The sequence below is a fragment of the Spermophilus citellus genome (genome assembly GCF_964194105.1).
Source record: "Spermophilus citellus genome assembly, chromosome: 6".
Lineage (NCBI taxonomy): Eukaryota > Metazoa > Chordata > Mammalia > Rodentia > Sciuridae > Spermophilus > Spermophilus citellus.
This window is the reverse complement of record NC_138187.1, coordinates 111871628-111898263: the sequence shown is the minus strand read 5'-3', so window position 1 is coordinate 111898263 and position 26636 is coordinate 111871628. Positions and strand designations below refer to the sequence as shown.

Here is a 26636-nt window from a genome sequence, read left to right as displayed (position 1 = left end):
CTCCTACATCGCCTTTGATCCCACAAGGCTTGTATTGGTGACCACCATCCAAGGGCTTAATCCCAAACCCTCAACAGAGTGGGTGTGGGTCACAGAAAAAGCTTTAGGGCTAGAAGGAAGCTGAGAGGCCATTGACTCCATCAAGCTCTTGGCCCCTGCCTTTGAGGACACAACCTGGGGCTGAAAGACAGAGGCCACCCCAGGGTCTCAGGTAGCCAGTCTTATCAGGTACTAGAACCTTGGAGGATTTGGTTTCTTTGCTCTGGCCACCCTCCTTGCGCCCCCCCCCCCCAAAGTCCCTAGCCTCTCTCATCAGGATGCCACCAGGGCAGCAGGGAGTGATCACCTGGGGCTGATTTCTTGGACACCTGGCCCTTTCCCAGGCTTGCCTCAAAGAAATGAAGAAAAGCCCTCCTCGTTAATCCGAGAGAATTAATCCGAGAGAGCTCCCGCTGCCAACAAATTGCAAAGAGAAATTTGGAAAGGAGGAAAGGATCCGCCACTGGGTGAACAGCTGGAGCCGGGAGAGGAAGGTCTGGTAAAGCTGTCAGGAAGTCCGGAGGAATTCGAGGCTGGAATGAGTCGTAGGGTCCCCGAGACCGATCCTCTCCTCCCACCCACCCCGCTATCGGCCCCCCTGCTAGGGGGTGGGAGCCGCAGAAACTGGGAACCGCGCCCGGGAAGTGGACAGTTGGCGTGGCACCTCAGTGTAGACCCTCGGTCGCGCAGTCCCAACAACCACGGAGAGCCCCCTCGCCCTCCTCAAAGCCCCCTTCCCACTTTACCTGCGACGGCGGCGCGGCTGACGCGGCCTGAGGGAGTGGTCTGGCTCCACCTGGCCGGGCGGGGCGACATCCGGACCACTTAAAAGTTACAAAGTGAAACTCTGGCGCTTCCTGCACATGCGCAGAGCTGCGTCTACGGGTTGCCCAATTTGGAGTTTTCGCCTGCGCCGGCGCGGGCCACAATGCCAACAACTGCGCCCTAGGCTCTGCGCCCCTCCTCTGTCCTCCCCAACAGCCTGGACCACCTGTCGCTGTTCGGCCCTCGCAGCCCTGGCCTGCTTGCAGGTCCTAGGGGCCAAGGAGGGCTCCACCGGACTTTCTTCAGTCGCGCTGGACGTCGCCTCTGCCCGGACACTTTGTGGGGAACTGAGCAGAACACAGGGTGGTCGTGGCGCGCGGAGAGCATCTGCAGACGTTCGTGTGCGGCCGGGTGTTGCTTGGGGTTCCCCCCCTCGAGCTCTTAGGCCCGCCCAGGGAAGTGGGGGTGGAGTGGGGTGGGGTGGAGTGGGGTGGGGTGGGAGTTCGCGGAGCTCAGCCTGAGCCTGCCCCCCAACTCCAGGCAGCCTGCGGCTACACAGAGCCCCCCTACAAGTGGAGGTCGCAGCATTTTCAGCCCTTTCCGAGGCTAAGCCCAGTACAGCCCCTGCCAGGGCTCTCTGGGGCGCCAACCCCTCCGCAGCTCGCTGAGCTCTAGGCGTCTCCTGGCGGGGAAACCAGGTGTTTCCAGGGAGTCAGTGACCTCTGCAACTGGTCTGCGAGCTCTCCGAGGGCAGGATCCGCGCGAGGTGGGCAAGGTGGTGTGGCTAGGACGGCTCGCCGGCCGCAGCCAACTGTCCCTCTTCTCAGGTCTGATTTCCGCATCTGCGAAGTAAGGCTGTTGAACTTAAAGCCTGCTCTCGGGGTCCTTTGCAGCACGATCTCTGCATCCTGAACTGTTTTGCACTCCCCAAGGTACAAGGCTTTGCAGGTTCTCTGACCTCTCTTCCATTTCTGGGCTTTCATCTTGTACTGTAATGATAAAAATATCCTCCTAACCTCCCTGTCCCTGATTCTAGCACCAGCCCATGGCTGCCTGGGCAGGGTGGGGGTGTCTTTTCCTTCCTCTCTCAGTTCTGGGACCCATCTGGCTTCCATCTCTCCCATGAAACTCTTAGCCACTACTTATTTCCCAGAGTTTTCCTCTGCCCTTGTCGTCATCGTCGTGGTCGTCCCCCCCCCCCCACCTTATCTCTGCCTTTTATGACCCCTCCTGCTCTGGTATCTGCTGTTGCCAAGAACCCCACACCTGATCTTGCCAGGTTCTTGTTAATGATCCCCTGGACATCCCTCTAGCACCTCAGACTGCTCCTATCCAAACTCCTTCCTCCTCTCATCCCCCAGCTGTGTGTCTTCATCTCTGCCTAAGTTGATGGTCCCCACCTGCCTGGTCTGTGCCCTGGGACCAGGGAAATGCAGGTTCTAGCCCCAGTTATATTAGAATGGCGAAGCCACTGATGAAAAGAAAATTTAGGATCCTCATTTTAGGGGTTGGGGATTTAGCTCAATGGCCTAGCATGTGCAAAGCCCCGAGTTCAGTCCTCAACCCTGGGGGATAGGGAGGGAAGGAGGATCCTCGATTAAAGTTATTTCAAAATTAAGAGAAGTCTGTTGTGAATCCGAATGTGAGTCGAGATAACCATAACCCTCCTTATGCCAATGTGTGAAGTGGTTATAAAACCAGTATTTCCTTAAATCAAGAGTATGGAAGTTAGGGATTGTTCCTACTTGATAGAGAAGGAATGAAAATTTAAAGGCTATTGAATTTACAGCTAACAGAAGCTGTGGAGACTGGTAAAGAACCTAGAATGTCAAGGTTACAGCTTAAAAGGCCCTGTAATCTTGGCATTCGAAAATATTATATCCAACATTGTGAACATTTGCTCTCTTTATTTGCCTAAGATCTGAAGGAGTGACCCACATTCTTGTAGTATCAGTGATGATTTAGATAACAGCTTTTTTTATTTTCATGCAACTAGAATTGAAATAAAGTCCCAATCACTGCCCAAAAAAGTCTAAATGTCAACAACAAAAAGATCTCTGTCCCAATTCTGAAAAAAAGGCACCACAGATACTAGAATCTGAATGCATTTAATTTTAAATTTCGAAATTACTTAAGACCTTAACCAAACATTAGCCGGCTCTTTCCTTAGTTTTCCAATCAAGTTGACCTCTGTAGAATTTTCTGTTCTCTCATCAATTTGCAGAACTTTGGTTAAAACAGAGAAATATAAAATTACAGAATAAATGTGTTTTATTTGGGTCTTGCAAAGCCCTGATTATCTGGGTTGGTGATGCATAAATTAAACCTTAAATTCAGGTCTTAGGTTAAGAGTAGAGACTGGAGCTCAGCCCAGACCCAGTGACAGGTCAAGGAAACAATGAAAATTTGTGGGTTTCTGCCCATATGTTACAGTATCTACACATGTAAGTGCTTAGAATACAGTGCAAGGGCTACCCAGCAGCCAGGGAGTCCGATTCCTGGGAAGCAAATTTTAGAAAGTAAGCTGAATTGTCAGAGGAAGCAAAGCCAGAGCTCAGTTGAGAGCACAGAGCATTTGTTCTTCAGGGTTCAGTCTCTCTGGGGCCCTAGAACACTTCAGACACACACAGAAGCCAAGTCCTTTTATGGCCTCACCAGGGCCTATGGCTCTAGCCCCCTTGGCACAGGAGCCCCATCTGAGGCACAGCTGCACTTCTGCACCCTCATGTTGGGCAGGCTGACCACCTGGGGCCTGGTCCTGCCTCCTTCCTTGATGTTCACAATCATGGGCAGCGAGGTTGTCTCTGAGGCGATGCACTGTCTTGGCCCCAGATATGGCCATTTGAAGGTCAGGGACTCTGGGGGCTGCAGGCAGCTGCCCACACATTCATAGACCAGGAAGCCTGGGGGCTCCAGGACCCAGTTCTCAGCCCACTTCATTCCCTGAAGGTCCAAATACATCTGCTGGCGGCAGCAGCGGGTGCCCTGGGTCACTGGTGCCTCAGGGTCACAATTACCTTGAGCTCTGTGGGGACAAAAAGAGATAAGTCAGAGATGAGCTGGAAGAGCTGAGGTCAAAAGCACTGAAAGTTTATGATCCATCTCAATATGTTCAAAAAGTTGGATACTGAACTGGGGGTGTAGCTCAGTGGTAGTGTGTTTGCTTAGCATGCACAAGGCCCTGGGTTCCATCCCCAGCATTATAATAATAAAGAAAGAAAAAACGCAGGATATTTGTGTCAGACACTAGATAACTAAAAATAACTATAAAATAAATAACTGATATTTACTGAGAGCCTCCACTTAAGAGTCACAGGGAGAATTTATAAATGCTCTCATTCATTTACACACTCTGAAAAGTTGCCCATTTCAAAATCAATTTAATTCCCTTTGTGTCTCTCTACTTGAGCTCATCAGTTTGACCCACAACGCCTACCCATAGTCCTTGAGATCCAGCGTGTGCAACTCCAGCTGGGGCTCGCTCTGCTCAGCTCCCAGTGCCCCCTGTGCGGCGAAGCGGACCAGCTGGGGTGCGCCCGAGGCCCCAGGGCCCAGGTGCTCCCTCTGCACCGACACCTGCAGCAGCAGGGGCTGCCGGGGCCGGCTCAGCTGCTGCCAGAAGTTCACAGCCTCGGTCACATCGAAGGCCTTCCAGCCGCTCTCATGGATGGACACCAGCCTGGACAGAGACCCGCATGAGGGGTGAGGACTGGGACACCCTTCTAGAGGGCCCTGGGGGAAAGCTACCCCTCCTCTGCCTCCATCCGTGACCCCGCCCTTTCCTGCTCTCCTGGACAAAGCTGCCTCCTTCCTGCCTATCCCCTCCCCTCCCCCAGCGCAGAGCAGCTGGAATCCCCACCTGGAGTCTATGAGAGAGGTGCGGTTGGAGCCATCGTCGCGAAAGCGCAGCCACTCAATGGTGACCCGAACCCAGGCGTTTCGCTCTTGCCTGAGGAGGGCAGCCTGAGGGACCGGTTCCTGGAAAAGCCGCAGCACAGCCTGCACCAGTTCGCTGTTGGCGGGCAGCCGCTGCTCCATGCCAAATACCAGCAGGTACGTGGAAGCCTCGGACACCAGGAACTTGCCAGCCACCTCTGGAGACAAGAGCAGGGTTAGTTGACCCTCTCGGGGCACCAGGAGAGCTCAGAGGGTTGCAGGGCTCAGGGTCCATAACCACAATTTCCTGGTAATCCAAAGGAAAAGTTTGGAGCCTGGGAAACTGGTGGACCAGGAAAGAAGCATTCTTCCCCATCCCCCAATAAAAAAATAATTTAAAAAATTTGCAGTCAGGCTTTGTGTCCTAAAACAATCACATGGAACTGGGGCTTGTTTACTAGCAACCTCTACCTAGAGAGGGTAGGGGCAGCTTTGGGACTCTGTGCAGAGGACTGGGCCCTCAAGTGTGCAGCAATGCTGATTTCCTTAGGAAAAGGGAGTAGGGTGTCATAGAAGGGAAATGGAGAGGGGGCTACAGAGAACCTGGAATATGGAAATCTGTGGTCACCAGTTGAACTGTACTTTTCTTAAATTCAGAGAGAGGGTCCTGAATTTACTCTCATTTCCTCCTGTGGTGAGGGAACTCATGCTCAGCTAAATGTCCCCAAAGGGAGAAACAGGGAGCCAAGTGCTTCTAAAGAACTTTGGCAGGGCTACTGAGCTTTGAGGAAGATGTCTGGGACATTTATAACACTGTCCTCAGAGGCACCCATCAACCTGTCACTAACACCTGAGGCTCCAGGTTTGCAGGATGATCACCCGATAGGCCACATTTGCTGCCAACAGTCACCTCAGCTGCCTGTTCTGGATCCTCATCACCCTAGGCATGGCAGGAGAGGAGAAAGGAGGTGGGTGAAGCTGGGGCATAAGGGGGTGATTCTAGCTCTGGGGGTAAAAGGCTGCACTAGGATAGAGGTACAGCTAGAACCCTGACACTGGACACTTCTGCTGTCACACTTAAGTATTTCCAGCTACCCAAGCAGCTTCTACCCACATCCACTCACCCATGCTGGGAGGCAGACAGGTGAGACATAGTTGTCCACTGTTCCAGGTGAGCAAATGGTTGAGAAAAGTTTTTAAGGCAATTTGTTCCAGGTCGCCCTCAAACCAGAGTGGCAATGTGGAAACAGACCCCAGGAAATCTTGCCTGTACCCTACCTAGCTTTCTGGGGGAAACTGGTCCTAGCCACACCTACCCAAGCCTAGTGGCTCTGCTTTCCTCTGCCTCCTCCTCTTCTCTGGGGCCTGGGTTTTGCCAGAAGGTCTAACCTGACACCTTAAGTGGTCCCTCAGTGCATAGCCAGAGCCTAAGGGCACAGGCCCAAACACCCTCCTCACTGCCTCTTGGACCATAGCCTCCACACATCCTCTTAACAGAGCACCACAAAACAGAGGTGAAAACCAATCCGTATCTTCCCCACAAGGACCAAGATGCAGAAAGAGGAAGGCTCACCTGGAAAGCTCTGGCTGAACCTCTTTCCACGGGATCGGTCCCCATGGCTGCGCTGCAACAGGGTCACATATTGGGCCCGGACTTCAGCAGGGATGGTCAATCCCTCCACATCAGCCTTGTCCAGGACTGGCACTTGGTTGAGCCTCAGCTGCCTCAGCAGGCTTTCCAGGACCTGCTGTTCCGTCAGGGACTCCCCAGGCCTGGTCAGGGGCAGCACCCAGAGAGCCCAACAGAGCCACAGAGGTCGCATGGTTCTGCTCGGGAGCAGCAAGGAATCTGTAGATGTGTCTTCAAGGAGGCTGCAGAAGGGTCTTGGGTCCAGGCACTGGGTGTGCTGAGAGTCACAGCTGGCTAGCTTTATAGCCGGCCCTGGGGTGGAGAGGGAGGGGGTAAGTCACACCCCTTGGACCTCCTGGGAGCTCAGCAGCTAGACAGTCTCTTGAGCCTTGAGGAGGGGGATGTCTAGAAAGGGCACAAAGGGCTGTCTGGACTGAGGATAGCTGATTGTTGCTGTCTGCCTCATGGCAGTGGACCTCTACCTTGGCTTAGTTAAATTAAAAAAAAAAAAAAAAAGTTTGGGCTAGGGATGTGGCTCAGCGGTAGAGCACTGGCCTGGCATACAGGAGGCTCTGAGTATGATCCCTGGCCCTGGAGGTGGGGGGAGTTTTTTTCCTGGAGAAGAGGCTTTCATTTCCTACAGGAGGCCAGTTTCCCAACTGCTGGAATTTGGACTTAGAATGCTGTTCTAGGACTCTCTGAGGACCAATCCTGCCCAGTCCTCTGAAGTCCATGCTTCAGAGGGTGCCGGGGGTTAACGAAATCCAGGGTTTGTGATCAATAGTTGGGAAACCTGGTGCTTCCCACTGTTGGGGGTGGGGGGCTTACTTGGCCAGGGATTCTGGGAGACTTTAGTACCAGTGGGGTTTGTCCAAGAAGGAGTTCTAACCTCTCCCTCTTTCTTAGAGCTGAAAGTCCACCCTTACACACACACACACACACACACACACACACTTTTTTTTTTTTTGAGACCTGGTCTTGCTAAATTGCTGAGGCTGGCAGCTAGCCAGGAATTTGTGATCCTCCTGCCTCAGCCTCTGGAGTTGCTGAGATTACAGGTATGCACCACCATACCCAACTCCTCTCTCCCAATTTATGAGCCAAGAAAATTGAGACTCAGAGAGGACAACCTCCTCTGGCTCTGAGTTGAAGACTGAGACCCTGAATAAAGTCAGGTCTTTCAATTCCCAACCTGAAGTTCTTTCTACACCACAAAAACACTTGTAGCAGAGTCCTATCCTGGGGGCCTTGAGGGGAGCCAGGTGGACTCAATTCAGATGATCAGGTCTGGGAAGGCATGGTGGCAATCCCCCAGTCTCCTGAGGCTTCCCCAAGACACAGGAATGTGGATTTGATTGAAGAATTATACTGAGGAAATAAAATTGGGCAATCAGCCATGGAAAGCCCTGCCAGATAGAATACAGAATGCAATTTGACATATATTAAGCATTCATTGCTTGTCTGTGCTTCAGATTTCGCCAGTCCTATGTTTTATTTGCGGAATCTGGCAACCCTACCCAGAAGCTAAAAGAAAAAAGCCAATGTGGATTGGGAGACTTGTCAACCGGCTGGACTGTTGCCCAGTGGGAGGTCAGCCCCACCCTTTGTTATGCAGAAGAGGAGCCTGGCTATCCCGCCACCCCCACCTGTGTCTGGCCCAGGTCTGGCAGCTGGAAGTGGTAAAGTGACCTCAGAAAAACATCTTCTGTTCTGAGCAAAGACTCAGGGTCACTGGAATGAGACTCAGTACCCCTAACTCAGGTCCCATTTTGACTCTGGCCCTAGGTTCAAATCTAAGGACACTGGAAAGGGCAGTGATCTGACCGTCCTGGGGAAATGAGTAACAAAAGGGACTGGGGTACAAGTGGAACCCTCACTACCACCCTCCTTTCCCTGCAAGGACAGGATTTGACCCCAAACAGAAGTCAGGCTGCCAGTTGAGGGCCAGGAAAAAACAGTCAGAGGTCATCAGGGGGCCTCTGTGGGTAGGAATCAGTTGAACCCAGACTTAGAACCAAGGAGGACTCAGAGGTCAAAAAAGATCGGGTCCAGGAGTGGGGTCACTTCCAGGTTGGAGTGCAGCATCTGGGGGTTTCCAGGTGACTCTGTCCCCTTCCTGTGCAGGAACAGGCACTACTGTGAGTTCTTAGGTGCTCTGGGCTGCCCCAACCCCACCTTCAACCTCCTGACTCCATGCGGCTGCTGGGGTCTTTAGACACCCCCTGGATGAGCCCTTATTGTTCTCCCAGAGCAGCCCAGCCTTCCCTGGGGCTCTCTGGGAGCTGAGGAAGGTGGGACAAGGCAGGAATAAGAATTAACTTGCAATGGTGCATGCCTGCAATCCCAGTGGCTCCGGAGGCTGAGACAGAGAATCAGGAGGCGCTAAGCAACTCAGTGAGACCCTATCTCTAAATAAAATACAAAATAGGGCTGGGGATGTGGCTCAGTGGCTAAGTGTCCTTGAGTTCAATTCCTGGTACTGAAAAAAAGAAAAGAAAAGGAAAAAAAACAGAATTGTGGGGTATTTTTTGGTACCGGGAATTGAACCCAGGGATGCTTAACCACTGAGTCATGTCCCCAACACTTTTTATTTTTTAACACAGGGTCTCACTTAATTGCTTAGGGCCTCATTAAGTTGCTAAGTTGCCCTGGAACTTGTGATCCTCCTGCCTCAGCCTCCCAAGTTGCTGTGCCACCACCACACCCTTCAGGATTCACGTTTAAGTTCATATAGCCCCTTCTGCCTTCATGGCAAGTGTGAGTTCAAACTGTAAGCACACTAGCTGTGTGCTTTCTCTGTGTGTTTTCTGCCATCTTTAATATGAGTCTCTCTCTAGAAATAGGGATAATGTCTTTTTCTTTCTCTCTCTCTCTCTCTCTCTCTCTCTCTCTCTCTCTCTCTCTCTCTTCTGATACTGGGGATTGCCCTACTACTGAACTATATCCCTGGTGTTTTTCATTTTTTATTTTGAGACAGGATTTCTCTAAATTGCCAAGGCTGGCCTTGAACTTGCAGTCTCCCTGCTCAGCCTCCCAAGTGCTGGGATTACAGCTAGCAGACCCACTGAGCTAAATAATGTGCTTTTTACAGTAGATTTGTCCACACTAATGGAGGTATTTGCAGGCCTCCTGATAACAATAGGTACTTAATACATAGTAGGAGACTTTCCCACTGTTATTAAGTATTTAAATGTTTAACTTTTAAAATATAGATAGATTAAAAACCAAATATAGGGGCTAAGGATGTGTCTCAAGCGGTAGCACGCTCGCCTGGCATGCGTGTGGCCCGGGTTCAATCCTCAGCACCACATACAAACAAAGATGTCGTGTCCACCGAAAAAACTGAAAAATAAATATTAAAAAATTTTAAAAAATCAAATATAGTTTAACATTTCTAAAATTTTTTGATAAATAATTCAAATAGTGCAACATTCAAATATATGGAAGGAAATAAGGAAATGTCATTCTCCCTTCATTCCTGTTATTGTTCCCACCATATGCATATAATTCTTTTCAAAATTATAATTTATCTTTTTTTTAATATATATTTTTTAGTTTTCGGCGGACACAACATCTTTGTTGGTATGTGGTGCTGAGGATCGAACCCAGGCCGCACGCATGCCAGGCGAGCACGCTACCGCTTGAGCCACATCCCCAGCCCATCAAAATTATAATTTATATTTATGATTTTTTTTTTGGTACCCAGGATTGAACCCGGGGGCTCTTAACCACTGAACCACATCCCCAATCCTTTTCTATATTTTATTTAGAGACAGGGTCTTGCTGAGTTGCTTAGGGCCTTGCTAAATTGCTGAGGCTGGCTTTGAACTCTCAATCCTCCTGCCTCACCCTCTGAGCCACTGGGATTACAGGCATGTGCCACTGCACATGGCATCTTTATAATTTTTTGCATTTTTGGAAATCAAACTCGGAACCTGGGAGATGCTCAGCACAGACTTTACTACTAAGCTATACCCCACCCCCAATTTTTTGTTGTTTTTGTTGTTGAGGTGAGATGAGGTCTCACTATGCTGTCCAAGCCGGACTTGAACTCACCACTCTCCTGCTGCAGTCTTCAGAGTAGCTGGGATTATAGCCATGTACCACTACACCCAGTTTTTTTCCTTCCCTCTCCTCTGTTCCTACCTCTCCCCTCCCCTCTCCTCTTCTTTTCTTTCCTTTCCTCTGTTTTTATGGTGCTAGGATTAAACCTAGAGCCTCACACAGGCCAGGCAAGTACTCCACCTCTAAGCTCTACCCCCAACCCCTCCTCTGGTTTTTTCCTGTTGTCTAATTTCATTAGCTAGTATCTCTAGAACAATTTTAAATAAAATTAGTGATAGGAGATATCATTGTTTTGCTCTTGATTTTAATAGGACTCCTTTACTGTTTCTTCATTAAGTTATGAGCTTTACAGTTGAGATAAATATATTTTATCATGTTTAGGAGGTATCTATAATAGCTTTAAGAAATTGTGTTTTTGTTTTCGTGTTCGGTGCTATGAATTGAACCCAGGGCCTCAGGCATGCATGTACTCTACCACTATGCTACACCCTGAACCCAATAATAGGAGGATTAAAAAAAAAATCAAGAATAGATGTTGAATAATACTAATCTGGTAACTATCTGGAGGAATGAGAACTCTTATATATTGCTAGCAAGAATATAAGCATACTAGAGAACTCTTTGACAGTATTTATAGCAGTTCAAGTTATCTCATTACCCAAAGACCCAACAATTCCATCCAGTCAGACAGATATTCATGCACAAGAATGATTATCACAGCATTGTTTTATGAGTCCAAACAGGCCGAAGGGGTATCTCAGAGGTAGAGTGTGTGCTTAGTATGGATGAAGCCCTGGAATTCAATCCTCAGTACCCCCCACACACACACACACACAAAGAATCTGGAACTGGGATTGTGGCTCAGTGGTACAGCACTTGCCTAACACGAGCGAGGCCCTGGGTTCAACCCTCAAACCACATATATATAAATACAATAAAGGTATTATATCCAACTACAGCTAAAAAATAAATATTCTTTAAAAAACTGAATTGAAGCAACCATCAACAGTGTAAAAGAAGACAATGAACCAGAGTTGTATAAAAGTAGCAGTAGCCAAACACAAAGGATGTAAATGATTCCATGTATTTAAAATCCAAAATGAGGGCAGAACTAAGCTATAGTATTTAGAGATAATATTCCTTTACTTGGGAAAGGGAAAAAATATTTGCTAATAGTGATTATTCTGTTTCTTTTTCTAATATTTACCTCTCTGATTGCCTTCTATATGTACTCACTGAAGGATTTGCAATCATAGTGCACAATTTTTTTAGGAAATACCCTCAGGCTTGCAGAGAGCCTGAGGTGGAAACTATAGGACCACCTTTGTCCCCCCACCAAGGGCCCACCTGAATCCTAGGGAGGCTGCAATCCCTGCTCCTGACCTATCCACCAATATACCCTGCCCACCCTGCCCTCCCAGCCCCACAGCCTCATCTTCACCCACCATCTGATTCCCACCCAAGGCCACAGCCCAGCCCAGGGCTCCAGTGCTGTCCTGCTGTTGCTAAGTGGTCCTCCAGCAGATAAAGTTAGACTGCCACTAGCCTCGCAACTCCCCCTGGATTCAGGCCTACCAGTGTGTGTGTGTGCTGAGGGCAGTGTGCTGAGACCACCAGCCCTCATGTTATACACAGGACAACTGGACCCACATCCGACTCAGTGAGGGCATGTGTGGACAAATGTGGGTGCACAGTGACTTGGCTACACACATTTCTCAGGGCCCTAAGTCCTCCATTATTTCTGCAGTTTGTGCAGTAGAAAAGGCAGGTGACTGTGCCCAGAATACCAAAGCTAGGCATGGTGGTGCACACCTATAAGCCCAGGGGCTCAGGAGGCTGAGGCAGGAAGATTGAGAGTTCAAAGTCAGCCTCAGCAATTGAGTGAGGCCCTAAGCAACTTAGTGAGATCCTGTCTCTGAATAAAATATACAAAAGGGCTGGGGATGTGGCTCAGTGGAAAGTGCTCCTGGATTCAATCCCTGGGACCTAAAAAAAAAGGACACCAGAGTCACCAGCTGCTTCCTCAGGATTAGCTCTGTTCCACCCATCTTTTCCCTATTGTGGGCTTCTCTGGGGAACCTCTTACTTACTTAGCCCAAAAGAAAACCAGCCTGAAACTTGGTTGGAATTGGAATCAGTTAAACATATGCAAAAGTGAACTGAATATATTATTTTACATCAACATGAAAAGAATTTCACACACCACTCCCCACCCTTTTTAAAAAAAAATTTTTAGATATTGATGTACCTTTATTTTATTTTATTATATGTGGTGCTGAGAATCGAACCTAGTGCCTCACATGTGCTAGGCAAGTGCTCTACCACTGAGCCACCACCCCAGCCCCCCTTTTTTGTTTTTTACATTAAAAAATAAATCTCTCTCTCTCTCTCTCTCTCTCTCTCACATACACAAACACACACACACCACACAAACATACCCATACATACACACCTTTTTTTTTTTCCTAAGGGGACAAAATGATGAAACCTCAGGGACTAGACTGGAACAAAATAAAATAAGTGTAGCTTAATATTCTGATAGCTCTCAAAGCAACAGTAATTAAAAAATAATCGAATAATCTTGAAAAATAATCGACAATCATCAAACTCATCTATTATAGGGAATACACAAATAATGTAGCAGTCATTTTTTTCTTATAAATAGAGTCCTGCAAGGACTCCTCTGCAGCAAAGGTCCTCTGCACCTCAGCATTCACAGTAGTATCTGTTCCTTTGCAGGAAAGGGACAGTGGCCACCCTGGAGACCCCCAAATGCTGGGCCCCAACCTGTAGTGACTCCACTCCTGGACTCAACCTTTTTGACCCCCTTGGTTCTGAGTCTGGGTCCAGTTGATTCCCACCCACAGTTTTTTAAACTGGTTTACCAAACAGAAAGGGGCTTTTCAGATGGGAGAGACTCAAACAGACTTGGTTTCATTTTGTTTTGTTTGTTCCCTTTAGGGCTTTAGTCACACCTGGGCTCCACCTGCCTGTGAATCACTTCCAGATGGGGAAACCACCTGGGAGGCCAACGGCCTGGGTGTGTGTCTTGGCCACATTTCCTATCTGTGGCAGCATCGACTTGAAGCAGGCCCTTGTGGCCCTGAGTAAAAACCACTGATAGGGCTGGCCTGGCTGCTCTCTCGCCAGGGCTGCAGCCTGGAGCTTCCCACTCCTCCTTCCATAGCTGTGAGCTGCCTCACCCCAGCAGCCAAGCTCAAATCCTTCCCCTCCCTTCTTAAAGGAAAGACTTCAGAATTCAGAAAGATCACATTGGCTGAGATTGTTGCTCAGTGTTAGAGCACTTGCTTAGCTCACCCAGGGTCCTGGGTTTGATGCCCAACACTGCAAAATAATAATAATAATAATAATAATAATAATAATAATAATAATAATAAAAACACTGGAGACAGGTTTTTTGAGGGGGGGTGGGAGTTGTTAGCAGTACTATTCTCTTATTTGCCCACCCCAATAAAAAATGTTCATGAAAAGCCAAGTGCGTTAGTGCACACCTGTAATCCCAGTGGCTCAGGAGGCTGAGGCAGGAGTTTCACAAGCTCAAAGCCAGTCTCAGCAACTTAATGAGGCTCTAAGAACTTAGTGTGATCCTGTCTTAATAAATAAATAAATAAATAGGGCTGGGGATGTGGCTCAGTGATTAAGCACTCCTGAGTTTGATCCCTGGTACCAAAAAGGAAAAACAAAGGTTCATGAAAGAAGAGACTCATGTAAACTAGCCTCTTTCCCCAAATCTAGAAACCGTTCATTTCCATAAGTTCGTCTTCCTGCTTTTCTGTCTCTTCAATTAATTTATGATGATTTTGACCCTTTTCGGTATCCTGAGGGGACATAAAGGCAACTGGTACAATAGGAAGCCCAGGTGCAGGAAGGCACTTTGCTAAGGTGGCCCAAATGCTGCTGCAGGGTTCCAGCGTCCCCAGGAGGGAGGCACCCTCTCACCCTTGGGCAACCTTTCCTTTGTGTGCTTTTACTTACCTCATGTGTCCTCCTCATCATCAAGAAGGATCTGTTGCCATTCCACAGAGGAGGCACAGAGCAGTCCAGACCCTAAGGTCACATGTTGACCACAAGAGCGCCAAGGTGACAGGTTGTTCATGGGAGCAACACCAGATGCCAATCCTGGCTGGGTGACCTTGGACACCTTTATCAGCTATGGGCATCTGGGTTTCTTTATCTGTGAAATGGGGGCATTAATAGCATGGATGCTTGGAGCCAGGATTTGCCTAATCTGCACCTGGCTGCCAAGCTTCCTCCCCGCCCTCCTTTCTGAGTCCTGCCTGTCCTGACCTTACCTAACTGATGGCACACAGCCTGTCAGAAGGAGCTGCCTAGATTTGTCGAGGGCTGGTAAGTGGCACACAAAGACTGAACTAGCCAGGAAGGGGCCAGATGAACTGAAATGTGGGTTCTTATTCCTGCATTGTCCCCCACCCTCCTTAGCCCCAGAGAGCGCCATGGAAGGCTGGGCTGCTCTGGGAGAACAATGAGGGGCTCATCTAGGGGGCATTTGGAGACCCCAGCCACCACATGGACCCCAGGCTGGGGTCAGGGAGGTCGAAAGTATGGGCTTGGAGCAGCCCAGGGCAGGAAAGGGACAGCGGCCACCCTGGAGACCCCCAAATGCTGGGCTCCAACCTGTAGTGATTCCACTCCTGGACTCAACCTTTTTGACCCCCTTGGTTCTGGGTCTGGGTCCAGTTGATTCCCACCCACAGAGGCTCCCTGATGACCTCTGGCCTTATGTTTTCCCCTGGCCCTCACATGGCAGCCTGACCTCTGTTTGGGTTCAAATCCTGTCCTTGCAGGGGCAGAAGGGGGATGGGTGGACACCAGGCCTCACTCCTGATGCTCACCTGTCACAGACTCCCTCACCTACCTCATCCCCCCACCCCAGGTCCTCCAATCCAGGCCCAGGTCTGGGCCCTCGGAGCTGGTCTACCTCTTCTCATCTCCATTCCCCTTACCCCCTCTGTCCTCCAGGACAGCCAACCTGGCTTTGGGATAACTTCCCCACCTCACCCAATTTGACTCTGCAACGCCAGATCCCCTCCCCCAGGCTGCTGGAAGCTGGGGCTACTTCTTCTGCTTGACACAGGGCGGGGTCTTCCTCTTGCCTGACAACTAATCAGCCCATTGTGAAAAGTCTCCCAATCCACATTCGCTTTCTTCTGGCTGATTGGCCAATTACTTTATTTCCCCAGCAAAACATTTGAACCTACCTAGAATCCACATTCAGGAAAGAGGCCTGTGTTTGCAAAGGGATATTTGCCCTCTGTCTGGGGGATTTGCCCTCTGTCTGCCTCTACTGATCCTCTCTCCAGCCCCTAGCTAGAAAGTCCCAGGGCCTGAACTGCAGGTTGCAAACAGCCCGAGGTCAGGGAAAGAGCTTGGACCAGCTTCCCTTTTTATATGAGTGTTGGCTTCAGGTTCCTTTCACCACAGACACCTTCCCGGCTCTCACTTCTAGGTTGGTCTCCCCATTGCACACCAGAACCTTATGTCCAAATGCCCATCACTCCTACCTATCGCCAGCTCATACACCCAGCTAGGCCTCCAGATCTAGTGTGGTCATTCTGGATTCCTTTCCTATCTTACATACTTCACAGTCCATCCCCAGCCCTTGTATCAATTTGCAGCCCTCCACCATCGCAGCAGCAGCTACAGCTGCCCCCTCTCACTCCATTCCCCACCCCTGTGGTCAATGCAGTAGTAGTCTTGGGAGAACTTTAACCAGTAAATGCACTCCATGAGTCAGAACCCTCCAAAAATGAACTAAAAAATGAATCATGGACCTAAATATAAAAGACAAAACTATAAAATTCCCAGAAGATAACCTAGAAGAAAATCTAGATGACCTTGGGTTTGGCATTGACTTTTCAGTCACAACACCAAATCACTGTCCATAAAAGAAGTAACTGATAAATTGGACTTCACTAAAATTAACTTCTGCTCTGCAAAAGACACTGTCAAGAGAATGAAAAGACAAGATACAGACTAGAGAAAATATTTGCAAAAAAAAAAAACAAAAAACAATCTGGCCAGGTGAGATGTCACATGAATATAATCCCAGCAACTCAGGAGACTAAGGCAGGAGAATTGCAAGTTCAAGGCCAGCCTTAGCAATTTATTTAGATGCTGTCTCAAAATAAAATAGAAAATGTAAAAGGGCTGGGGTTTAGCTCAGTGGTATAACCCCAGTACTGCAAAAAAAAAAATATATATATATATATGTATATATATATATATATATATATATGTATATATATACACACACACACACACATATATGAGATAAAGGTCTGTTATTCAAAATAAAAACAAAGTGTGTGTGTGTGTGTGTGTGTGTGTGTGTGTGTTGCAGCTGCTTCTATTGCTGGGCATCAGCCCAGGGCCTACTACACGCCAGTCAAACACTTTACCATTGAATTACAACCCCAGCCCCCTATAAAGAACTCTTAAAACTCAACAATAAGCCTGGGAACAGTGGCACATACCTGTAATTCCAGCGGTCCAGGAGGCTGAAGCAGGAGGATCACTAATTCAAAGCCAGCCTCAGCAATGGTGAGTTACTAAGCAATTCAGTGAGACCCTGTCCCTAAATAAAATACAAAATAGGGCTGAGGATGTGGCTCAGTGGTTGAGTGCCCCTGAATTCAATCCTAGGTACAAAAAAAAAAAGCAAAAGACCTGAATAGACACTGCACTAAAGAAGATATACTGCCAGGCACAGTGCTGCATGCCTATAATCCCAGTGCTTTAGGAAGCTGAGGCAGGAGGATAGTAAGTGGGAGGTCAGCCTCAGAAACTTTGTGAGACCCTCTCTGTCTCAAAAGAAAAAAATAAAAAGTACTGGACAAGGGACTGGGGCTGTAGCTCAGTGGTAGAGTGCTTGCCTAGTACTTGTGAGGCATTGAGTTTGATCCTTGGCATTATGTACAACTATAATGGGCCAATAAAAAAAATGTGGGGAAAAAAGGACTTGGGATGTAACTCAGTGGTAAAAGGCTCCTGGGTTCATCCACAGTACTAAATAAATAAGAAGCAGCTATACAGGTTGCAAATAAGCATATGAAGAAATGATCCACATCATCATTATTAGGGAACAAAAATGAGATACTATTATACAACTACTAGAATGACCAGTATATCCAAAATACTGAGAAAACCAATGCTGGTGAGAATGTGGAGCAATTTTTTATATATTTTGTGTGGTGCTTGGGATTGAACCCAGGTCCTTGCACATTGTAGAGAAGCACTTTACCACTGAACTACATCCCCATTTCTGTTTGCTTATATGTATGTGTACGGATGAGGCCTTGCACATGCTAGCACTCTAGTACTGGGCTACATCATCAGTGCCTCTGTTCTTTCAATTTTATTTTGAGACAGGGTCTCATTAAGTTGTCCCAGCTAGTCTTGAACTTGCAACCCTCCTGCCTCAGCCTCCTTAGTAGCTGGGATTACAGGCATGCACCCTGTGCCAAGCTTGAACTCCTATTCATTGCTGGTGGGAATGCAAAATGTTACAGCCACTTTAGAAGATAGTTTGGCAATTTCTTAAGAACCTAAATAGAACCTAAATATATTCTTTTCTTTCTTTTTTTTTTTTTTTTTTTGGTACCTGGGATTGACCTCAGGGGCACTCAACCACTGAGCCACATCCCCAGCCCTATTTTGTATTTTATTTAGGGACAGGATCTCACTGAGTTGCTCAGCACCTCACTTTTGCTGAATCTGGCCTTGAACTTGCTATCCTCCTGTCTCAGCCTCCTGAGTGGCTGGGATTACAGGCGTGCATCCCCGCACAAAACTTAAACATATTCTTATAATACCCAGCAACTGCCCTCCTTGGTAGTTACCTAAATGAATGGAAGACTTCTGTTCACATAAAAACCTGCACTTGATTGTTTACAGCATTGCCAAGACTTGGAAGATGCCCTTCTGTAGGCAAATGGGTAAATAAACTGTGGTAACCCAGACAATTAAATATTTGACTCTAAAAAGAAATGAGCTATCAAGTAAAAAATGGACATAAAAGAAACTTAAAAGCATATTACTAAGTGACAAAAGTTACTTTGAAATGGCTGCCTGATTCCAACTCTGTGACATTCTGGAAATGTCAAGACTGGAGACAGTTGAAAGACCTGCAGCTTTCCAGAGGTCGAGGGGAGAGGAATGAGTAGGCCGAGCACGGAGGATTTTTATGGCAATGGAATTACTCTGTATGGTACTCTAAGAGTGGATAAATGTTATTATACACTTGTCCAAACTCATAAAACATACAACATCAAGAGTGAACCAAGTACAGGAGTTGTAGTTGTGGCTCAGAGGTAGAGTGCTTACCTAGCATGTGTGAGGCACTGGGTTCGATCCTTAGCACCACATACATATAAATATATAAAATAAAGTTATTGGGTATAACTACAGCTAAAAGAAGAAGAAGAAAGGAGGAGGAGGAGGGGGGGGGGGACCAAATACAGACTCGGGATGCTAAGGATGTGCCAGTATAGGGTCAATTGTAACACATGTACCACTCACATGTATGAGGCAAGCACTTTACCACTGAGCCCCACATGTACCACTCTTGATGGGGGATTAAGTATCAGAGGGCTTCCTTCTGTGTGGGAAATTCTGTACTTCTCCCTCAATTTTCTTATTAATTTAAAACTGCTCTAAAAAACTAAAACATATAGGGGCTGGGATTGTGGATCCGTGGTAGAACACTCGCCTAGCACTTGTGGGCACTGGGTTCGATCCTCAGCACCACATAGAAACAAATAAATAAAATAAAGGTATTGTGTCCATCTACAACTAAAAAAGTTTTAAAAGTAAACTATATATATATAGAGAGAGATAGATATAGATATAGATATAGATATAGATAGATAAACAAATCTCCAAAGGCTTCTTATTACATTTTGGAAAAAAATTCAAATTAATTTCCATATACTTAAAGCTCAGGCTGATCTGGGCTAGGCTCCCCTTCTCTATTTCACTTGCTTTCTGAGAGCCAGCCACACAGGCCCCTCTTTCCCCATGCCAGTCCCACCTCAGTGTCTTTAGCCACTGTCTTTGCCTTCAAGAACCTGCATCCAGAGCTTTACAGGGTTAGTTACTTCTTTCTCTTTTTTGGGGGGGACTGAATCCAGGGGTGCTTAACCACTGAGCAATCTCCTCAGCCATTTTTTGTATTTTATTTAGAAATAAGGTCTCACTGACTTGCTTTGGGCCTCCCTAAATTGCTAAGGCTGGTTTTGAACTCACAATCCTCCTGCCTCAGTCTCCCAAGACACTGGGATTACAGGTGTGTGCTACCGCGCCCAGCATGATTAGTTAATTCTTATCATTCAGGATTTAGGACAATTGTCAGCTCCTCAGAAAGCCCTCTCTTGCCTATGCAGTCACAGTCTCTCTAATCATCCTGGCCTATCTTCTTCCTGGTACTTAGTAAATAAAATTCCCTTCCTCAACTCTTTGTTTAACCTTTTATTGACTGCCTTCCCAGTAAAATGCAGCATCTAGGAACTCAGTGACTTTTCCTGGCCTATTTACCGCTATTCCCCGTGCCTAAAACAATGCCCAGTGCTCAAGGTAGCTACTTCAGCAATATTTGTTGAATGCATGAATGAAGAGATGGGCGTTTAAGAGCTGGCTGAGGGCCTGGGTACGGTGGCACATGCCTGTTAATCCCAACTCCTCAGGAGGTTGAGGCAGGAGGATCACAAGTTCAAGGCCAGCCTGAGCAACTTAATAAGACTCTGTCTCAAAATGTTTAAAAATAAAAATAAAAAGGGGTGGGGATGTAGCTCAGTGGTAGAGCACTTATCTAGCGTGTGTGAGAACCTTCTTCAATCCCCTTACTAAAAAAAAAAAATAATAATTAATTAAAATTTTTTTTAAAAAGCTTCATGAACTTCTCTGGATCTAAATTTCTTTGTGAGATGAGAGACATGAACTTGATAGTTCCTTCCAGCTCTAACCACCAGAAGAGAGAAAAGGGGTGCACTTGGCTTCTCTCTAGATAAACGCCTACTTGGTATTCAGTGCTGCCAGGTTCCTGCCAAGGAAGGTCTCCCCAGGACTAGGAAGAGTTGTCAGTTCCCCACTTTGGACCACTGCCTCAGGACCCTCAGAGTGGCAGGACTGGACCTTCCTCAGTCAGTGAGACCGATATGGATTGGGGAGTTACTGGATCTGTCCAGGGCTCTTGTTCCATCCAGGAGCAAGATTCTGGATTCCCACAGGGTCCCCAACTGGCTCTACTTATAGGATATGTCTTAGTGAGCAGTGGGCCCCACTTTATCTCCTCCAATGAAAGATAAGCTTTAATTACATTGTTTGCAGCTACTCAGGAGGCTGAGGCAAGAGAATCACAAGTTCAAGACCAGCCTGGGTAACTTAGTGAGAACCTGTCTCAAAATAAAATTAAAAGGGCTGGGAATGCAACTGGGAATGTACAGTGCTTGCCTAGCATGCATGAGGCCGTGGGTTTAATCCTCAGTTCCACAAACAAACAAATAAAAAGAAGAGTTTGGTCTCCCCAGATCCAGGAGGGGCTCTGGCCACCCAGGAATTCTTAGAATGTCTCATGGCAGGAGATTACTTAGTCCTTTTTTTTTTTAACTTAGTACATTTTTTGTGTGCTTATCAGTGAGGAAACAGCTCCAGAGACCTATAACAGCAGGTCTTTCCTGCAGCCAGCCAGAGTCCCAGGGAGCTCCCAGCAAGTCTAGATTTGGGAGGTTAGGAAGAGACATGACACGAACTCAGGAGACCCTGGGGCAAGAGTCTGGAGACCTGGATTTGGCCTGGCTCCATTATCAACTCATAACTAGGACACTCCTATACCCCTGGCCTGGGGGGTCAACAAAAGTCCTGAAATTTTGTAAAAGAATATCTGTCCCATCATTTTGAAGCAAGGAAGATGCACTGTGTGGCAGAGAAGAGAGTGGAACAAGCTACTGTGGGGAGAGCCCTAAACTGAAGCCCACCCTCCTGGTCCCAGGGCCAGAAACCTGCATTTCCCTGGAACCAGGGCCTAGATCAGGCAGGTGGGGGCACCAACATCTGAGGCAGAGATGAGGACACACAGGTGGGGGATGAGAAGAGGAAGGTAGTTTGGACAGTATCAGTTTGGGGAGCCAGAGGGATTCCTACCAGAAACCTGGGGAGGTCAGGTGTGGGGTTCTTGGCAACAGCAGGTATCAGAGCAGAAGGGGTCATGACAGGGAGGTAGGAGGGACAAGGGCAAAGCTCTGGGGCAGAGGAAACCTCTGGGAAATAACCAGTAGCTAAGGGTTTGAGGGAAGAGAAGAAAGATAGGACAGAGAAGAACTGAGAGAGGAAGGAGAAGACACCCCCACCCTGCCCAGGCAGCCATGGGCTGGTGCTAGAATCAGGGACAGGGAGGTTAGGAGGATATTTTTATCATTACAGAACAAGATGAAAACCCAGAAATGGAAGAGAGGTCAGAGAACCTGCAAAGCCTTGTACATTGGGGAGTGTGAAGCGCTTCAGGATGTAGAGATGGTTAGTGCAAGCTTTGGTCCAAGCCAGCATCTCACAGCTGGGGAAACTGAGGCCCACTAAGGTCCACCCCAAGGCTGATGGTGGGACCAGGCTGGAGATAAGCAAGTGGGTCACAGGATCCATCCCCATCCCCAAGGCCCAGGCCTCCTGCCACCCCTGGCTTCCTTGCTCTGCCATGGACCCGTGAGGCTCTCCTTTGGGAAAACAAAAAGTGAATTAAAAAGCCGACTGTTTCTGGCTCAGCCTGGGAAGCTCTGTTACCTTAGTTCTGTAATTAAAAATGAAATAACATGTAAAGTGAGGAAGGGAGCTGGTTCCCAGGGCTGCTGTGGGGCCAGCCTCTCATCTTCCACACCTGGCTTCATCTTCCTGCCCATGGGTCCCTCCCTGAAAGCAAATAGGGGCTATGGGAGCTGGTTGGAGGTTGGCCACAGTCACCTTTGGGGCAGGGAAAGCTCCACCTTGGATCAAAGCACCAGGCTGCTGGGCCAAGCAAGGGAGTTTCATGGTTCTGCGTTGACAAGGGAGGCCAGGACTGACTTTGGTAACTTGACCATGAGCTAAGGGAGACTAGAGGAGTGGGCATAGCACAGTGCTGTGAACTGTGTGACCCTGGGCAGCCCAGGGCTCTCTCTGGATAGTGAGGGATTTGACTTGCACATCCCTCCAGGGTCTCTGGCTCTAGATCATAGCTGTCTCCAGTAATTACCATCATCTGTGACGGATGAGCTTCTGATTTATCTCTACTTTTCGTTTTTACCATCAGGGTTTTCCATAAGAATATTCTAAGATAGGTTAGTTTTGTGTTAGTAGCAATAGAGTAAAACACAAGCATCCTCTGGGATAATTGTGACTGTGGAAATGTATACAACCCTGTCGCTGACCATGGCAGCTCTTGGGGCAAGGTAGGCTATGTGACAACACCATGCCCTCTGAGCAGCCTCATCATGGTCCACTTTTGTTGATGTGTAAAAATATTGGTTCCTGAGAAGGGTTGGTCCTCTTGGCTGGTACCCTGAGGCCCCCAGAATGTGTCCCATAATAGGATCCAGGCTTTTTTTTTTTTTTTTTTTTTTTAGAGAGAGAGAGAATTTTTAATATTTATTTTTTAGTTCTCGGCGGACACAACATCTTTGTTGGTATGTGGTGCTGAGGATCGAACCCGGGCCGCACGCATGCCAGGCGAGCGCGCTACTGCTTGAGCCACATCCCCAGCCCCATAGGATCCAGGCTTTACCTATCTTACAACCTAATGTCCCTCAGCCACCAGATGGGAACAGCTAAAGGCAGATTCCACACAGCAGGGATATGGAGAAGGAAAAGAACAAAACAGGCCCCTCTGGAGGCAGGGGAGATAAGGAGAGTTCATTACTTCATAAATGTAGGTCGGATGGAAGCTCTGGGCCCTGTGGTTTGTTGGTATTTATGACTGCTGTTGTCCAAAGTGGGAAGTGTGGCCTGGGGCACACTTGAGGCAGATCCTGTGTGCTGAGGAGGGAGGGAAGGACACACATGGAGGAAGTTGGTTTCCCTGAAGCCTGGACTGGTTTTCCAGCTGGTCAGCCCAGCGGGAAATTGGCCAGTACAGCACAACCCCCGTCCCATGCAGCTCTGGGAAACAGTCTTCACTCTCCCTGATGGAGACACCACAGGTCTGGTTGGCGATGACCAGAGGCCTTCACCTTGGTCCAGTCTTGGTCTGACACCAGTCTGACTGACTGCTACTCTTGCAGATGGAGGTGGCCATTCAGTCTCATCCTTATCCTGAGCATGCCCCCAGATTCTAGGTCCAGGCTCTACTCACCCTGTCCCTTCCCACCTGGATGGCCTGAGGTACCCTCATTTGCCGACCCCAGACCCTCTATTCTGCTCTTATCCTATGAGCTCCCCTCTGCTTTCCCAATCCTCTCTGTCCTTCCCTGTGAAGGTCTGTAAACAAGTCAGGATGGCGCCTGGCATTTTGCCAGAGGGAGTGGTTTGTGAAGTAATGCCAGCGAGCCATTAAGTGTGGAGATTCCTTATTGGTTGACTGCTATATCTAGTTTATGTTAATTAAGATAAGCTGTGTGGAATGTATATATACCGCTCCTGTCCTGCAATAAACGGCTCCCACTCCTGCTATATCGATCTACACAAGTTGCTTGTCACCCCTCGGTTATTTTGCTGCAGCCGGACTGCGGCACGTCCCTACTCATCTTTGAATATTAAAAATCGATAGATTCTGCTTGTCTTGGGCTGAATCTTGTCTGCCCCAAATTCATATGTTGAATCCCTAACCCCCAGCTCCTCAGATGTCACTATTTGGACATAGGGCCTTTAAAGATATTAACTAAATTCAAATGAGGTCATGAGGGTGGTCCCTCATCTAATATGGCTAGTGTTCTTTCTTTCTTTTTCTTTTTTTTTTTTTTTTTTTTTTTTTTTGGTACCAGGGTTTGAATCCAGGAGCACTTAACCCCTAAGCTACATTCCCAGCCCTTTTCATATTTTATTTAGAGACAGTCTTACTAAGTTGCTTAGACTGACTTTGAACTTGCCATCCTTCTGCCTCGGCCTCCTGAGCCACTAAGATTACAGGTGGGTGCCACCATGCCTGGCTGACTGGTATCCTTTTGAGGAGATCAGGACACAAACACATATGGAAACCATCTGTAAAGCCAGAAGAAAGGACCCAGAAGAAACCAACCCTGCCAAAAGCTTGATGTCAGACTTCCAGAGTCCAGAACCATGAAACCATATGTTTCTGTTGCTTAAGACCCCCAGTCTGAGGATCTTTGTTACAGCAGGAATCCACTCTAGTGGTTAACACACCGCTCTTTGTCACACAGATGTGCCCTGGCTTCAAACCTACTATTATGATGCTGGGTTGCAAACCCTCATCTGAGCCCCCTGCCTCTTGTGAGGCTGTCCCCACCTCACCCCAAGTGGATCCCTGGATGATGGCATGTGGTGAGCATAGGCTCTGACCACTGCTCCTCACTATGGCCCTGAGCAAACTAGTGAGCCTCAGTCTCCTCATTTGTAAACTTGGGATGAAAACATTTACTTGACAGGATTGTTGGTGAGGATCATGGAAGATGGTGTAAAGGGCCCAGACTTAGTTGCACATATACCAGGCATGCCACCAATGGAAGTTGATATTTTTATTGCTTTTTTCCCCCTCAAACATGATCTTCCAGTATGTATTCCTGCATTAAAAAAAAGTAAAATGGAGGGGCTAGGGATGTGGCTCAAGTGATAACGCGCTCGCCTGGCATGCATGAGGCACTGGGTTCGATTTTCAGCACCAAATAAAAATAAAGATATATATAAAAAAAAGTAAAATGGAGCCAGAGCTTTGCTTGGTCCAGTTTCCACACCTGCTTCTCCCTCAGCTGTCCCTACCCCATAGATCAACAATCTCCATTAAGCACCTACTAAATGACAGTTGTTGTGCTCTGGCTAAGCATACAATGGTGAACCCTGTAGATAGGAAGAGGTTTCCACTTATCTGTGCATTAAACAAATTGGCTTTTAAACAGTAAATTGCTGTGGGAGGTGTATTCTGTGAAACCGTTATGGGCCAGGCTATATGGGCAATGACCAAACAGACTCCATTTTACCCTGAGGCTCCGTATCATGTCAGAAATGCTTCTCCCGAGGGAAAGCCCCACCTCTGTACCCATTAATCGTAACCTAGCATAACATAGTTGGCAATGCAAAATAGCAATTCATACACATTGGAAAATTGTTCTCTTTACTTTCCCTTTTTCTTGGGCAGTGTTCCTTGTTAGAAATTGGTTGTCTAGACTTAGTAACCATTCTCTAACTTGTACTCAACTAGGGTAATTTTGACCCACTTCCTTCTGCTTACATGCTGCCATGCCAACCTGGAAAGTCCTGTGGGAAATACCAATGTACCCATTGCATTGTCTCGCTCACTGCCCAATTCAGCTTCTGTACCTGCTTGCTTGCAGCTACATCAACCTAGATGTGGTTTTTGCCTTTAAATCTCCTAAAATGCTCAGGCTTGGGGCTATTCCTTGCAGAGAGAGTTATGGGTCCTGCGGGGAGCAGTTGCTGGCTGGCCAGCTAAATAAAGACTCTTCAATTTGGACAAAACTGGGACTTGGTGCCTGCCTTCCAATGGGCCAAGTCTAGCATCTTCATGATCCAGGCTCTCCTGTCACCCAGTTACCTCCACACACATTCACTCTTCAATCTTTACTCTACCAGATGAAAGATTTTACCAACATTGGTCACAGTTTGCCCGCTGCACCTACACACAGGCAGTGCCATCCCTGGGGGGTCATTCTTAGACTCGTTCCCCTGTACTACTTTTTTTCTAGCTGAAAAACTCCCTCTTATCTTTCCAGACCCCAACTGACACCACCTCCTTTGCCAAGCCTCTGAGGGCAGAGCCAGGCAGTGGCTCCCACATCTGGCTGAGGGGCAGATTCTCTTATGGAACTTTCAGAGATTCTGATTCTGCATTTTGGGGTGGGAGATGAGGGTCTGATGCACTTTGCAAAGAAGATAAGGTGAAAGTGTCTCTGGTGGAAAAAGAGGGGTGAGCAAAAACTGGGGACGTACAGGTAAAGAGGGATCTGGGGTTTAGACTGAGGGAGCATTTTGAAGAATGGAGGATAATAGGGTTAGAAATGGAGCTCAACAAATGCTTGCTTCCCTTTATTTCCCTTAATTAAAGAAAGTAGGTGGGGCTGAGGATGTG

General features: G+C 47.7%; 2 protein-coding genes and 1 long non-coding RNA gene across 5 annotated transcripts in view; 1 reads left to right on the top strand and 2 right to left on the bottom strand.

The window, feature by feature from the left end:
• The window catches only part of TMEM63A (transmembrane protein 63A), a 40126-nt gene extending 38997 nt beyond the window's left edge, over nt 1–1129 (bottom strand). Inside the window, exon 1 of the mRNA XM_081297825.1 lies at nt 786–1129. Coding sequence (XP_081153951.1) covers nt 786–855 — 70 coding nt within the window. The 5' untranslated portion in view covers nt 856–1129. The remainder of the gene's footprint in view (nt 1–785) is intronic.
• LOC308651094 lies at nt 1095–4324 on the top strand. 2 transcript variants are annotated; one of them, XR_014022485.1, is made up of 3 exons: nt 1095–1203; nt 1632–1736; nt 4222–4324. It is a non-coding gene; the product is annotated as an uncharacterized lncRNA (long non-coding RNA). The 2 variants fall into 2 exon arrangements; XR_014022486.1 differs by having other exon boundaries at nt 4214–4311.
• LOC308651092 (left-right determination factor 2-like) overlaps nt 3466–26636 on the bottom strand; it is a gene marked incomplete at both ends in the record, with an annotated part of 45369 nt that continues 22198 nt past the window's right edge. Inside the window, 4 exons of one of the 2 annotated variants that reach the window (XM_081297832.1) lie at nt 3466–3829; nt 4241–4483; nt 4664–4898; nt 6254–6559. In XM_081297832.1, coding sequence (XP_081153958.1) covers nt 3466–3829; nt 4241–4483; nt 4664–4898; nt 6254–6503 — 1092 coding nt within the window. Of the gene's footprint in view, nt 3830–4240; nt 4484–4663; nt 4899–6253; nt 6560–26636 lie in introns of those variants that run through there. The other variant, XM_081297833.1, reaches the window with a different exon arrangement.